The sequence below is a fragment of the Lissotriton vulgaris genome, chromosome 9 (assembly GCF_964263255.1).
Source record: "Lissotriton vulgaris chromosome 9, aLisVul1.2, whole genome shotgun sequence".
Lineage (NCBI taxonomy): Eukaryota > Metazoa > Chordata > Amphibia > Caudata > Salamandridae > Lissotriton > Lissotriton vulgaris.
This window is the reverse complement of record NC_141697.1, coordinates 1,080,166,392-1,080,181,767: the sequence shown is the minus strand read 5'-3', so window position 1 is coordinate 1,080,181,767 and position 15,376 is coordinate 1,080,166,392. Positions and strand designations below refer to the sequence as shown.

The window sequence follows — 15,376 nt, the reverse complement described above, 5'->3', positions numbered from 1 at the left end:
TAACACACCTCCTACTATCAAAATCCATCTTATTGCGCCACTGACAATCAACAACTCTTGACCTCATCCTTTCCCTATCAACCCAAACCTGAGTATTTTCCTTCAACCACATCGGAGACTCCTTTGTACCCGGTTCTCTACCTTTCAGGGCCACAAAAGGAGATACTCCAGTTACCGAATGAGGCGTTATCATATGACCCCACATCATTCTTCTCAATTCATCTTTCCATGATAAACCATTAGCTAAAGAAAGTTGAATACAATCAATTACCATAATGTTAACCCTTTCCACAAGTCCATTGTCTTGCAGACGGAACAAGGCCACTCTCTCATGACTAATCCCAAGACGAACTAGGAAACTAGACATATCTGAAGAAACTAACTGAACGCCATTATCAGTTACAAGAGTTTTCAGCACCCCTTCTTCCACGAAAACTTCCTTTAAAAATGTTATCACATTCGCAGTGCAGACTTGCCCCATTGATTTGCATGTAAACCGTTTGCTATGGTAATCTACCAACACAAGTAAAAATCGATTATTGCTTCCTAACTTGTCAATTGGACCCAAAACATCTAAACCTAGTTTCTCCCAGGGTTTCATAGGTAGATCCACACATCTCAATGGGGGTTGTTCTCTGCCAGGTCCTCGTCGCCAAAATACGTAGTAATCCACACAGGAAACTTCTTATAAATTCTTGAAGTATCTTTAAAGGAGTATAAGTTCAACCTTCAGCAAACCCATCAAGTACTGGTTTACATTAGAACATTCAGTATGATGCAATTCCACTGCATCATGACTGCATCATATAATTCTAAGCATCACCACAGGTAGTTTTTGCCCAGTCTCGTGAGCTACTGATTACTTGCGTCTTCCTTCAGACTGTTGTCCTTCCTCTGAGAATAGTACTATAGTGACTGATTTTCCTTTTGGCATCAGTGTATGTGTGACATGGTACCTCATCTCCGCTGAGGTCACTGTCACAACCTTCACAGTGGATTCTTCCTGCGAGAGAATTCTGTGGGATGACAGTTACTCTAGCTCTGCCATTGGATGAGGTGTAAAGAATAAATCCTCTTCCTTCAACTGGTTTTCGGTTTTCCTTTCAACTATACTATAATTTCTGGTGACGAGGATGGGATCAAGAAACGCGATGTGCATGTCTTCATATCATACACCTCAACAAGGCAAGAGGCAGTTTCGTGTTTCACAGCTGTTGAGTTCTTGGAGGACGAAGTAGGTGGCTGAACTTCGCTGCACTTCGCAAGTATTTTCTTCTAGGGGAGCTGGCGCTCTCCATTGCTTCAGCTCTGGATCCGGATTCCAGTGTTTGTGTGTTTCAGACTTGGCCAGACTTCTTCTGGTTGGGAGTCTGAACTCCGGAGTGTTCCGTTGTGCCTGGTGGAGTTGCAGTATGCGCTTTTCACGAGCGGAACTAGCGGCGCTGTGAGGTATGCGTCTTTGGTACCTTGGGCTTAGAGGAACGACCATTCGCCCTCTAGCTTCTGTGACTTGGTGTTGCGTTTCGTTTGAGCGTGGCGATGAAAGTCTAAAGGAACAACTGTTTGCCCTCTGACTCGCTGCTCGTTTCATTTCCCCTATGCTCATGTGTCAGTTGACAGGAGGAGTTTTCCTTGTTTTGCCTGACAACTAGTGCGAGCGTAGCTGAGTTTGGAGGAACTGCCTTTCGCCCTCCAACTCTGATGTGTGGCTACATATTCTGCGCATGTGTCAGTTGGTAGGAAGACTTTTTCGTTTTGACAAGTGCGCACGTAGCTGAGTTCGGAGGAACTGCCTTTCACCCTCCAACTCTGGTGTTTGGTTACATTTTCTGCACAAGTGTCTGTTTGCAGGAAAGCTTTTCCTCATTTGCCTGACAACTAGTGTGCGCGAGATTGAGTTCGGAGGAACTACCATTCGCCCTTCATGAGGGGAAGAAGTGTAACGTGGTACCTCATCTTCAATGAGTTCACTGTCAGAACCTCCACAGTGGATTCTTCCTGCGAGAGAATTCTGTGGAATGACAGTTACTTTATTCTTGCTGTTGGATGAGGTGTAAAGAATAAATCCTCTTACCTTCAACTGGTCTTTGGTTTTCCTTTCAACGATACTACAGTATGGCCTAATGGGAGAACTGTTTTCCTGTTGCACTATCTGTCACATTTGTTGTTGATGAGGTAACTGGCAGTATATGATTAATGTAGCTGAGTATGGCTCCCCTTAATCGATACATTTGAATTGTTTTCTTTTCACATTACACCAGCGGTGTCCTCCTATTCTTTCTTTCCTCCATTTGGAGACCTAGTTACTTAGTATAGTTTGATGGTGATGTTCTGTGGAGGCTGCTATCTGCTTTCTTTTCATTGCTGATTACTTTGAGCTGATACCAGTTCTTGGTTATATTTCATCCCCACTGCAGGGTTGTTATCGTTTACATCAAGGCAAGTGCTTTTGGCTCTGTTGTCCCTGTTCGAGAGCCTACCTTCTGTGTCAGGAGTTTTCATTCTTCCTGTGACGACTTTGTGATTAGGTCCAGGAGAAGATTGGGATGCTGCATTTGGCATAATCAAGCTTGGATCTAATGCCATTGGGAGTGCTTGATCACCCTCTGAACTTGTTTTGGTGCTTTTTGTTTGTTGCAGATCTTACTGAAGGAAGTGACCCGCTTAGGGCCAACCGGGTTACCGCAGACCACCTCTCAGACTTCCATACCAAATGAAGAGTCAGAGAGACAGTGGAGAATAATACACTAATAATTGTTTATTTGTATACACTCAGAGCGGAGCCTGCAATCTCTAGCGAGTGCTACAGAGGGAACTGAAGACCAGCAATCATAGAGATACAATATGTGCATTTCATGTTTGGCTAAGAACACGCCCACAGTGGCATTTTCCAGGCAGACACAACTGGACAGTAAACTACAAAAAATAGGCTTCTGCTCTCATATCTTACACAACTCAGCACAGTCCAAGACTGTTGCACCCTGAGCTGCGATCAAACTACCAGAGAGGTGGGAGAGGGTCTTTATCTAGTGGAAAAACAATGCACTGGCACTAACGGTTCTTTATGGCAGAAATGAAACTCAGCAAAGGACATTTCTCAGAAATAGCCAAAGATTAGTTTTTATCACCATGTAAAATGGAGTCAAGGAAGAAAATAGTGCAGCAAATGCTAACTTATACAGGGCACAGCGTAAGCATCAAGAGGCTTAATCTAACATTGCCTTAGTGTGCGTACTTCACGAACGCCTTAGTGGAAGCCCTTGTTGTGCTTTGTTTTGCCTAGCCTCAAGAACATTTCCTGGATTCTACTGCGGCTATGGTGATTGGCCCACACAGTGTGAATGTATTCCCTGGTGTGTTGATGGTATCCTTTGCATTGGCACTGCTGTGACTGCTAGACTGCTGAAATTGCTGGGACCATTCCTAAGCTGGTTTCCACTGGATGTTGTGTTCATCAAATTGGTCATGTGGCTACTGTGAAATGCTGACATTTGTTCCCTTCAAGAGATCTACTTAACTCTAGAGTGTGTGGGGAGTCACCTCTGTGGGACTCTTATTCATGTAGCCCTGTTTCATTGTGCTGAATGATCCCTATTGCTGACTGGACCTTTGTGTGATAATGGTTCCTTTTATGGCCGAGTAGACTAACTGCGGATTGATTATTGGCTGCGCATGTACGGTTGCTGTGGGTACTGGAATGCCATGTTTGGAGCTACTATAATGCTGGATTGCTGGAATACTCGGGCACCTGTCTCCAAACCTAGCACATGAAGATGTTTAACGTGTTTGTTTGATGTTCATTGTATGTGCTTACTCTGTGAGCTTGCTCGGTCTATAGCATGCCCTTAGCTCTGTGCCTGGCTGCTTACATGCTTCGCTAATTACCTAACTGCTCCTCTCATCCTCTGTGGGCCTCGCTTCACCACACCATTTTCTGAATCCTTTGCTCGAACACCTGTATGCTCTCTATTCAGCCCTGCTCATTTTGCTTTCTTCTGCTGGCTCCTTTCATCTAGAGAGTGCAGTTATATTATACTGTGCTGAAGCGCTAGTCTAGCATGCTGGAGAGCCCCTTTTCTGGGAACAAGCTCAGATGTCTCAGGCACAAAGCTTCGAAATAATTGGAGAGGACTATGACGATGAATTAGTGAGAGCAGTCCGCCAGCTTCATTTGTGGTGCTGGTGATACGAAGTCAACAACAGAGAAGGAGAAGTTGGGGCTGAAGAGATGGTGATGCACAGTAGAGACTGAAAGTGATCCTCTGTGGATCTGTGACTCGAGGAGGCGAGGTGATGAGGAACAATTCCATTAAGCATGGTGTAAAACGGGTAGGATTAATAGCTCAGTTGCCACAGCTAATGATTCTGCTCTCTCGACTGTCAACCGCATGCATGCAGCCTTCCGGTATATTCGATCCAACAACATCTGGTTTACGAGTGAAATAAACACATGAAATAGGCAGTATTTGAACAGGACCTTCAAGTGATTTGCCTCAATGCAGGTAATAATAGTTATTATTTGTATACTAGACTAAGATTTATTGCTCTCAAAAATATAAAAAGCTGAAATGCCCCCCTGGAATTTGAAACTGAACTTGCAGGATGATTGAATGTGTGTGGGAGACATATTATTTTTTATTATGAACTACCTTACCAGATAGTTGTCCATTCTTCTTTTCCATAGTAGAGTTTTCTCTGTTAAATACATTTTGAAGAGTACTATGACTGTTTTAGTCCTTATATCTGCTACACTCTGCAATTTAGAACAGAGCTGCTGTGTGAAAGTTCAATATATTGCACAACATGTACCAAACCTATTTTGAGAGTCTGTACGATTTGTGAGTTGTTATTAGGAAGGGACATGCCAAGGGCATCCCTTCCTATTAGGGAAGAACACCACCCATTGGAATCAGCATTGGTGGCCATCCTGTCTGGGCACCATGCCAGCACCCAAGTCATTAGTCAAAAACGTGGGAGTCTGGATGGACTCCAATCTCAGTTTTCAGACCCACTCCAAAAGAGTGGCAGCCACCTGTGTGGGTCTGTTGAGGGGCCTTAATCCGATACTGAAGTTCTTTGACTCGAAAGTACGGCAGCTTATTGTCCAGGCTACCATTCTCTCACGTTTGGACTGTGCCAGTGTGCTGCTCTTGGGTGCAAACAAAGCGGAGATTGCACGTCTGCAGAGAGTTCAGAATCTGGCAGCAAGGACCTTGGTAGGTCTTCCCCGCAGTTGTTCTGCCAGAGCTACAATCAGAAAGCTACACTGGCTTCCAATGGACTCCCGTATCCAGTTCAAAGCTCTCTGCTTGGCGTTCAAGATTCTTAAATCCAGGTGCCCAGACCTGCTGTGTTTGCTTCTAACTCTGTATGTGCCCCAGCGGAGTCTGCGCTCACTAGGACAACACCTGGAGATTGTACCGCGTACCAAACTTTGCCGCATGGGTGGGCGCTCTTTCCGGGTTCTAGGAGCTAAGCTTTGGAACTCCTTGCCGCTGGGCATCCGTGCATGAAGAACCTGCTTACTTTCCGGAAAGCTGTCAAAACCCTTCTGTTTCCTCCCCCTTAGGGTTGCTTTCCTGGCCTGATCTGCCTCTTGGGTACTGCACTTGATCTACCAGCGCCGGGATGCCCCTTTGCTGGGGCAGCTGTCGTGCTTACACAAACTTTTAACATAACATAACATAACATAACATAACATATTAGCAAGTTGCGAGTAATATAAGATTCCTTTGCAAACGCAAATGCGGTTGCAAAACAATGACGTTTACCCCCAATTTAAAATTGGTGGTAAGCTAGTTGCAAATGGGAAGGGGGACCCCTTCCTCTTTGTGATTGGCAGAAAAAATGTTTTTAAGAGCAGTCAGTTGAACCACAAACCACTGCCAGCTCTTAAAAAAATGAAACTGAAATGTTTTTATTTTTAATTTTTAAATTAATCCAGTTTTCGGTTAAGGGAACCAGGCTGCATTTAAAAAAAAATTAAAAGTTTTTTATTGAAAAAACAGTCAAAGACATGGTGGTCTGCTGACCCCAGCAGGCCACCATTCCTGTCGCAAAATGTGATTCCCAATCGGTCACAAAATGCGACCTGCTCATGAATATTAATGAGGCTGGTCCTTTACGACCCATGTGGGAATTGCAAACAATGTCTCAGACACTAATTTCCAAAAACCCAGAATACCTTATTGGTGGAGCACACCACTAATCTCACATTTGATTTTGCTAGCTCTTCTCTTTGACTGCATGGTTCAGAAAAAGCCTTACAATTATAGAAGTACTAAATGATGTGTAACTTGCCAAAGTGATTTCTATTTGCTAATTGTAGAAAAATATATAAATGACACCTGCATTCAATTCAGTAATTATTTTCTTCTTTTTCTTTCTTTATAGGGGCATATTGGAATAAACAAGGACAGCAATTCGTTTGTCTGGAACCTCCTTCAAGATGTTTAAAAATGAATACCAGGTAAATTCAAGGTTAAAATAAATAAAATAAAATGTGAAAATGAAATCCCATTTGGAGCCTTTGATAGTAAATCTGAACACTGGGGAGATACACTCCTGGCATCTTTTAACCTGATGCACCCTTGGGTCTGAGTTAATTGTTTACTCCTAAGTCTGTCAATTATTTTTTATTTTAATATAGGCCCTGGGCAGGCCACCTTGGCTGCCACACTATTGCCAGACCTGAACTTACAGCCAACCCATAGACTATACTTTGAGCCTATCACCTACCAGTACTTATCACTGTCAAGTGAACAAACCAGCTCCTTATAAGTCCTGCTTGCTCGTTGTAAGCAGTCTTGTACCTTCTCCTCGTACTGACCACAGAGCAACTGCCTCTGTTCTTGAGCCTGGGGGTAGAAATGTCTCCTGCACCCCCTATCAATTCTAGGAATTGAAGTAAACTGCCTGGCCAAAGGAGAGAGGAACCCAACTCTTTCTCTCTATCCTGCTCTTACGTGCCCTAATAAAAGAAAGATGTCAGGTGCATTTCTAGCATCTATGCCTCCCCCAATTCAGGCTGTTATATCTCTGTAGGACCTAGGGAGTGCAGCTGCAGGTAACTAGCACATGGTATGCATGGCTTATATGAGTGAGGGGACTGCACCTCCTGCCCCCTCCAACCCCCGGATTGCTAAAGGAGCGTCTTTTTGAGCGCTTGAAAAACAAGTAGACCTCTACAACTGAGCCCTCCCCAGCACTCTGGGAATGGTTCCCACTCCCATTTAGCAAGATATATTTCATTGTGGTATATAGAACCCTCTATAGATTGAACATCACTCTTAATATGGGAAATTACCCTTTTGGCAAAACAATTGGCTTTCTAGCATGGAGCATTTTCAACATCTCATCCATACACTAGGATACTAGGTAACCACACTACAACTGGTGTCTCTGGCACTTCCTATGATGTGTGTCAATCACTCTCTCCCCCTTTCTCTCTGATCCATGGTAGATTCTCTTCCACTTCATTGCTCTTACCCCTTGAGGATGACTTTCGCAACAAGGGTTATAATGCTGGCTCCCTCAGATCGGGCTATCTATCCATCAGTAGTTGATAGTACAAAGATCTTCCTGAAGGTCTTCCCACCCTTTGATGGCATTGATCATTTAAAGGAGAGTCTTGCCATGTTTCGCGAATTGAAGGCCACATCCCGCCTACAAAAATGTAATATGTTCAACAGTAGTGATATTTGGCAACTACAGGTACATGGTTAATCTTTACCATTAGCAATAAATATTGATATTTTCACGTAGCAGCCAAAAAGTAAGTGCTACTTCATTGTTTATCCAGATCATCCTTAGGGGCCCCGGGCCCTTTCTGAAAGAAAGCAGTACATTTTCACCTACAGATTTACCTGCGTGCACATTTGGGATTTTAAGAAATTCCCTAAAGTTGCTAGAAGTACACTTGGAAACCTGCAACAGTCGCAGGTTTTTCTACGTGTATCCTTGAAAAACGTGTGCAAATTCTGTTTTCCTACAATAAAAATGTAAATGTTTATATTTGAGCTTGCGAAAAAAGCGCCACCAATTCAAATGCACTGGCTAACTATTCTGGTAGGAGGTTGTGTTCTCGCCCTTGAAAGGCATTTACTCATGCCTCTTAGAGGAGCAGGGGGCACATGCAAATTACCTAATGGTAATTTGCTCCCCCTAATTGCGAAATTGCAATTATTTTAAGTATCATGCATTGCGTTTAAGGAATCGCAAAATGCGATTCCTTAAATGCAATCGCAATTTGAGAATTCGCAAATATTTGAGAATTCTCAAATTGCGAGGGCCTTCACCCTTCATGCATTCCAAAAGCAGATTTTGCGATCGCAAACGGCCGATTTTTGCGATTTGCACTGTTTACGATCGCAAAATCCTTTGATGCATGTGCCCCTAAATCTCTAACGTATTCTAGTGTTGTCAGAATTCAGACCCTGTTCTGTAACTACCCACAAATGAGTACTTTAGTGAGTGCTTGCAGAGCATTCAGCCCTGCAAGTGCACGCCCCTCCTGGGTAGGTATACTCTCATGACATTTTTGTGTAAGACCATTTTCGAATGCAAAAACAAATTTTGATAATTCCAGCTTAGGTTTTGCACTTTAGAAAATACTATTTACTTCACTAAGGCAAACTACATATGCAAAAAGATTTGGAATCAGGGCGGCCATAGGACTCAGAACATTTATGTCTGCTCTGCAAATCAAAGGGCTTTCTCTTAAAACCGAATGTTATCACTACTGTACAAGCCTCGCTCCTGTGTCTTCTCCATGAAAGTTTTTGTAAATTTTGACAGAATCACTCCGACCTTCCAAGAACTCCATTTCTCTATCTGCCATCATTTGCGTCATCCCTTCTCTTTTTTTGTTTCTTAGTTGTGCCCAAGTCTGTTTTGTAATCTCTTTTTTTAAATTTCTGTATTGTTATGTGGGTAGGTGCGCTTTATATAAATCACATACATGAACCGCAGCTGTGTGAAAATGTGTAGATCTCCCTACGTTGAATACCAATAGTTCACATGAAAACTACGAGTATTGTTTGTAGAATGGGCAATTTATATTTTTATGTGAAAAAAAAGCTTCAATATTTTTTGCGCGATTTTTTTTATTGTTGCCATTATTTTGTTTCAAAATGTATCTCCGTGTACATTTTCTGCGCTTCTATCTATTGAGCTATCTGTCATATGGACAAAGTATGCGTGGTATGTACATTCCACATGTTTGTTGATAAAAAAAAAATGCCCAAGATCAAAGTTGCCTGACGTGCTCAGCAACAGAAAAAAAAATATTTTTGGCAACAGGAAAGTGTGCAAATACTCATTGAAATACAAAACTTGGCAAAGAAAATGTTGTATTGGCGTCAACAGACTTTTTCAAGATAATATGTGATATATGTGAGAGCTAATCACTGTGACAATTGCAACACAATAATATTATGCCAATGCGTAGGCCTAGTAAATGACTATTATATCAAGTTTATTTATAAAATGCACTACCACCCATTATGGTATCCTGGCTCTGAGCAGTTGTGTCTAGTCCTGCTTAGGGTTGGTTGGTAAAGCCAGGTCTTCAGCTTCTTGTGTAATTCAAGAAGAAAGTTGTAGGCTGTAATGTGGAGTGGGTGGTCATTCTACAGTAACTCACCAAACTCTGGGACACTAATCTGCCAGGTTCTACATGACATTGAATACCTACAACAAGACCAAGGGAAGAGGAGAGGGTGCAGTGCAGAGCTGCTTTTGGGTGCCAAGTGAAGAGGATGTGGTCTCCAGGCTAGACTTTTAGCTGATTTTGGAGCTGGGAAACCAAGGTTCAAATCTCGGGGTTGACTCCACATCCTGTGATTCTGGACGAATCAATTAATCTCCCCATGCCTACCAAAAAATTGAATGTGTCATTGTGTAATAACTGATTCTCATGTAAAGCGCTCCAATACCTTCGGGTCGAGTTTGCGCTGTATAAATCTACAAAAAAAGTGATCACATTGTGGTACACCATAATATCTCCCACATTCTCCGGCACAATGGCATTCATTTTGGCTCTGCTATCATTAATGAGAGCACAATGAGCAGCCTATTTCTATGGAGTGCCCCTCCACTCTCTTGTAAAACGAGCAAAACGCTCTACTGCTGAGCCACGTGAGCGCAATCAACACCACTCTAGCATTGGTTGCTTCCCCTGCTAGAAGAGTGTACAACCTTCTGGCACTGAGGATACCTCACCAGTGCAATGTGCATCACTCTGACACTGGCTAATAGCCTGTTGTTAGAACAAGCAGCAGTCTGGCATGGAGTGGCTCAAACATCATCACAGTTGCATGATGCAGGTACTAGGGAACCCCCTCAAGGTAATGAACTACTCTCTGACACTGACCCCGCTCCCTTGAGTAAATTAACAAACATTTTACTAAATGCAATTATAATAATTTGTCTCAAGCGATTTGGTTTCTCCAAACCAGGGGTACTCATAGTACGGCCCGCGGGCCGGTGGCGGCCCGGCAAGCCTTCCTTGGCGGCCCGCCGGACCTTGCAGACATGTACCAATTTAAAAAAAAATAATTCAAGAGTTTTAGTAAACACCGGCGGTTGATGCAGCCTGACTCGGAGAGGCTCTGCTCTAGGGGGGCTGGGAAATTCCAGCCATAGAGTGGAGCTGCAGGGGCCTCAGAAGAGGTGAAACAGAACAAAGCCTCATTAACGATTTAATGGTCTTTTAAAGACCTGTGAAGTGCTCCGGCTGTGTGCGCGCCAGGCAAGCTGACTCATCCCGGGCTGCCACAGAGGAGGGGGGGGGGGGGGGGGATTGTTGGACAATTACAGTGATCAGGACAAACCCCGTGACTGATTGAACCGAGCCACTTGGAGATCACTCTGCGCAGCCTCGAGTAGCATTTGTTTTATCGACACTGAAGGGATGAAAGTCTGAATCAGCCCAGCCTTATTTGGAATCTCTGCCCTCCGGATTACACCTGATCTCTGCTGCAGTGGTCCAGCCAGCTCTCGTGCACCCTCTACATTAGGGAGTCACTAATAATGTGCTGCAGATTTTGGGAAGGCTGGGGAAGATGGTTCGATGTGTGCAGCAAATAGCTCTTGCTTTTCGTGATATTTCTAATAGAATTAATACACCTTGCCTAGACAGAGATAGGGAGACAGAGATGGAGAGAGAGGGCGAGGGAGGGAGAGACAGAGGGAGGGAGAGTCAGGGGAGGTTGAGGGAGTGAGAGAGTCAGGGGAGGGCGAGGGAGGGAGTGAGAGAGGGAGGGAGTGAGAGAGGGAGGGGGAGAGTCAGGGGAGGGTGAGACAGAGGGAGGGAGAGACAGAGGGAGGGAGAGACAGGGGAGGTTGAGGAAGGGAGAGTGAGGGCGAGAGAGGGAGAGTCAGGGAAGGGAGACAGAGGGAGAGCCAGGGGGGTGAGGGAGGTAGAGAGAGGGAGAGTCAGGGGAGGGAGAGAGAGGGAGAGTCAGGGGAGAGGGAGGGAGAGCCAGGGCAGGGTGAGGGAGAGGGAGAGTGAGAGTCAGGGGAGGGCGAGGGAGGGAGAGACAGCGGGAGTGTGAGGGGAGGGAGGGAGGGAGAGTGAGGGGAGGGAGGTAGAGAGAGGGAGAGTCAGGGGAGGGAGAGAGAGGGAGAGTCTGGGGAGAGGGAGGGAGGGAGAGCCAGGGCAGGGTGAGGGAGAGGGAGAGTGAGAGTCAGAGGAGGGCGAGGGAGGGAGAGACAGAGGGAGGGAGAGTGAGGGGAGGGCGAGGGAGGGAGAGACAGAGGGAGGGAGAGTGAGGGGAGGGCGAGGGAGGGAGAGGGAGAGACAGAGGGAGGGAGTGTGAGGTGAGGGAGGGAGAGTGAGGGGAGGGAGGTAGAGAGAGGGAGAGTCAGGGGAGGGAGAGTCAGGGGAGAGGGAGGGAGGGAGGGAGAGCCAGGGCAGGGTGAGGGAGAGGGAGAGTGAGAGTCAGGGGAGGGCGAGGGAGGGAGAGACAGAGGGAGGGAGAGTGAGGGGAGGGCGAGGGAGGGAGAGACAGAGGGAGGGAGTGTGAGGGGAGGGCGAGGGAGGGAGAGACAGAGGGAGGGAGTGTGAGGGGAGGGAAGGAGTGTGAGGGGAGGGAGGAAGAGAGTCAGGGGAGGGAGAGGGAGGGAGAGAGAGAGAGTCGGGCGAGGGAGAGAGGGTGAGTCAGGGGAAGGCGAGGGAGGGAAAGAGAGTCGGGGAGGTAGAGAGAGGGAGAGACAGGGGAGGGGAGGGAGGCAGAGGCATAAGGAGGGAGGGAGACAAAGGGAGGGAGGGAGGGAGAAAGAGGGTGAGAGGGAGAGAGAGAGGAAGACAGGGAGAGAGAGGGAGGGAGACAGTTAGAGAAAGGGAGGGAGACAGTTAGAGAAAGGGAGAGAAAGGGAGACGGAGAGGGGGAGGGAGACAAAGAAAGGGAGGGAGACCAAGAGAGGGAGGGATACAGAGAGAGGGAGGGAGACAGAGAGAGGGAGGGAGATGGAGGGAGGGAGGGAGGAAGTGGGAGGGAGTGAGGGAGACGGAGAGAGAGGGAGAGAAAAAGAGAGGGAGGGAGAAAAAGAGAGGGATGGAGAGAAAGAGAGGGATGGAGACAGAGAGGGGAGGTAGGGAAAGAGAGAGGGAGGAAGACAGAGGGAGGGAGGGAGGGAGACAGAGATAGGGAGGGAGGGAGACAGAGAGAGGGAGGGAGACAGAGAGGAAGGGAGGGAGACAGAGAGAGGGAAGGAGACAGAGAGAAGGAGGGAGACAGAGAGAGGGAGGGAGACAGGGAGGGAGGGAGACAGAGAGAGTGAGAGAGTGAGGGAGACAGGGAGGGAGGGAGACAGAGAGGGAGGGAGGGAGACAGAGAGAGTGAGGGAGACAGAGAGAGTGAGGGAGACAGAGAGAGTGAGGGAGACAGAGAGAGGGAGACAGAGAGAGTGAGGGAGACAGAGGGAGTGAGGGAGACGAGAGAGGGAGGGACGGAGAGAGAGAGTGAGAGGGAGGTAGAGAAATAGAGAGAGGGAGGGAGGAAGAGAAAGAGAGAGAGGGAGGGAGACAGAGAGAGAGATATGTGTGTATGCTCGGTCTGGTGGCTCAGGGGACAAAGACATCCGCTGCCAGGGCCTGTGTTCAACCTCATGGTCACAGTTTTTTTTTGTCTCTAGCCCCGCCCCCTCTCTCACTGACCACGCCCCCACCGGTGCGGCCCTCGGCCACAAACTACACTGTAAATTTGGCCCCTTAGAGAAAGTTTGTGAGTACCCATGCTCCAAACCATGTATTTTTTCCCAAAAAGTGCTTGTCAACATTTTTAAATGCCAAAATACATTTTCAGGAATCAATGAAACAAGCATTAGCAAAACAAAACGACTGATTATGTTATAAGTAATTCTTCTGATTGGAAAGCTTGTGTGTGGGGTTGTGTACATTGATGAGGTGGTGATCAATGTGATAATGAGGTAGCTACATGAGTGAGTGAATGGATGGAAGAATAAGGGACTAAGTAGATGGATAAGTATAAGATGAGTACATGTTTGCACAATGAATACAGTTATGAATGGCTGAATGAAGTGGTTATTTGGGGAGTACATAGATTAAGGAGTGAATGGGTGAAGACAAGTTGCACCAAAGCCCGAACCCATACAGCAGTAGTTTCTGTGCTGTATGATTGCCAAGAATTACAGTATTATCCTAGTAGAAATAATACTCTAGGACTGGGCACCATCGAGCTTAGAATACATACCCATAATATGTGTAATGAATTCCCAACATGCTTGTAGTGCAGACATTACATCAAAGGATGGCCTCATTGTTTCAAGCGAACCTACAACATGTTAAGAATTATCACTATTATGCCCATGCAAGCATTACCCAGAAGTGGGCATAATAATTAGCACCACTGTGCATGTTCAGTTTGGCCCCCACCACTCAGTAATCCTAAATAAATGTTCAGGATGCACAATAGCCCATTAATGCTAACCTCATGTTTAGATTCGCCTGTTTATTCAGCAGTCATGAGTGCATAGTTAAAACAGATTCATCCCTGTAGTGCGGTCATATTTGAGCGATCACTAATGCACATCGAATGCTTGTAAGAGACTATGTGCACCATCATGCAACCATCACGAGTGCATTTTGATATTTCCGCTATCAGTCACTAATTTTGAGTACATATTCATATTGTCACCATCACTGTGTAGTGCTGCTGCATCCCATTTCCACATAATATCCACAAAAATGCTAATATTGTTGTTACAAAACCTTACTGACTAACACTGTTCGATTTACACAATTATGTTTCTATAATGAATAATTCCACACAGAATGATCAGTGAAACTAATAATCTGCCTACAAATTGGTTCCATGTGAATGCCTGTTCCAAGGATTACTTGATACCCCTGTTCACATGGACATAAGGATTGCTCTTGTTTTTGTTCAAATATAAATACTCCACCATTGTGCAGCAACTCATTCATCTGGGCTCCTAGCTGCCGAGACTGGAACAAGAGGCTTCACGGTGATCACAGAGAGTCACAAACAAGAGGGACCCTTTTTTTTTTTTGACCAACCATCAATTTGAAAACACCATAGCAAAGTGGTGGGGGGTGGCATCAGAGGCACAGAAAAAAGCCTTCATCCCCCACGGTGGCTGCACACAGTCCCTACCCTATCCAGTACTATCCCGCCAGACACAAGCACCACGCGAATACTCAAAATCAGATGCATTTCCATTGTAGACTGCCATGAACAAGCAAATGCTGTTATTAAACATCAGGTCTTCAACCTGGCTATATATTGACAATTCAGTGCTTACAGGAGGTTCATTTAGTGAAACATACAAAATGGGTATTGATTGAAAGACTAAGCAATAATAGAACTCCGCAGAAGGACACTATGCCTGATAAGTCTCTTCTTAAAAGAAAGCTAAAGTATGAGCAATATGGTAGTACTTACTCCAAATACTGGAAGTTAGATTGGTATTGTTATTGTCACTGGCTTCACATAGCTATTTACTGGTTCTAGTGTGGCCCGAAAGTACTGTTACTTTACTCTCGTAAGGCATTATTGTGCAGATCAAAAGGGTGTAAAAGCGTCATGTCCTAGCTGCATGTGGAGGAAGGTGTGTTTAGAGGCTGTGGGGGTCCATAGCATAGTGTTGCTGCAACTGTGAGAATGCTGATGATGGGTATCTGCAGTAATGACAAATGAGCTGTATGTGTTCATTTGGTTGACCTTCATGAGGATCAAAGAAGTATTTCAGTTGTGTTGTAGCAAGCAATAAGCTTAGCTAAGCGAGTGAGGTATGTAAAGCGTACATGAATGTTCACTGTCCTTCTAGTTTGTTATTTGAGTTAAGTTTCTGTGCACTGGAATCAGGTGCATAGAAAATACAAATTCTGTTT

The 15,376-nt window shown here is 45.4% G+C and overlaps 1 protein-coding gene across 1 annotated transcript in view; it reads left to right on the top strand.

Annotated features, from left to right (window-relative positions):
• Window positions 1–15,376, top strand: part of CFAP20DC (CFAP20 domain containing) — a 1,688,800-nt gene that overhangs the window by 93,414 nt on the left and 1,580,010 nt on the right. The window contains exon 2 of the mRNA XM_086939066.1: window positions 6,394–6,469. Within this exon, the coding sequence (XP_086795192.1) occupies window positions 6,449–6,469 (21 nt within the window). The 5' untranslated portion in view covers window positions 6,394–6,448. The remainder of the gene's footprint in view (window positions 1–6,393; window positions 6,470–15,376) is intronic.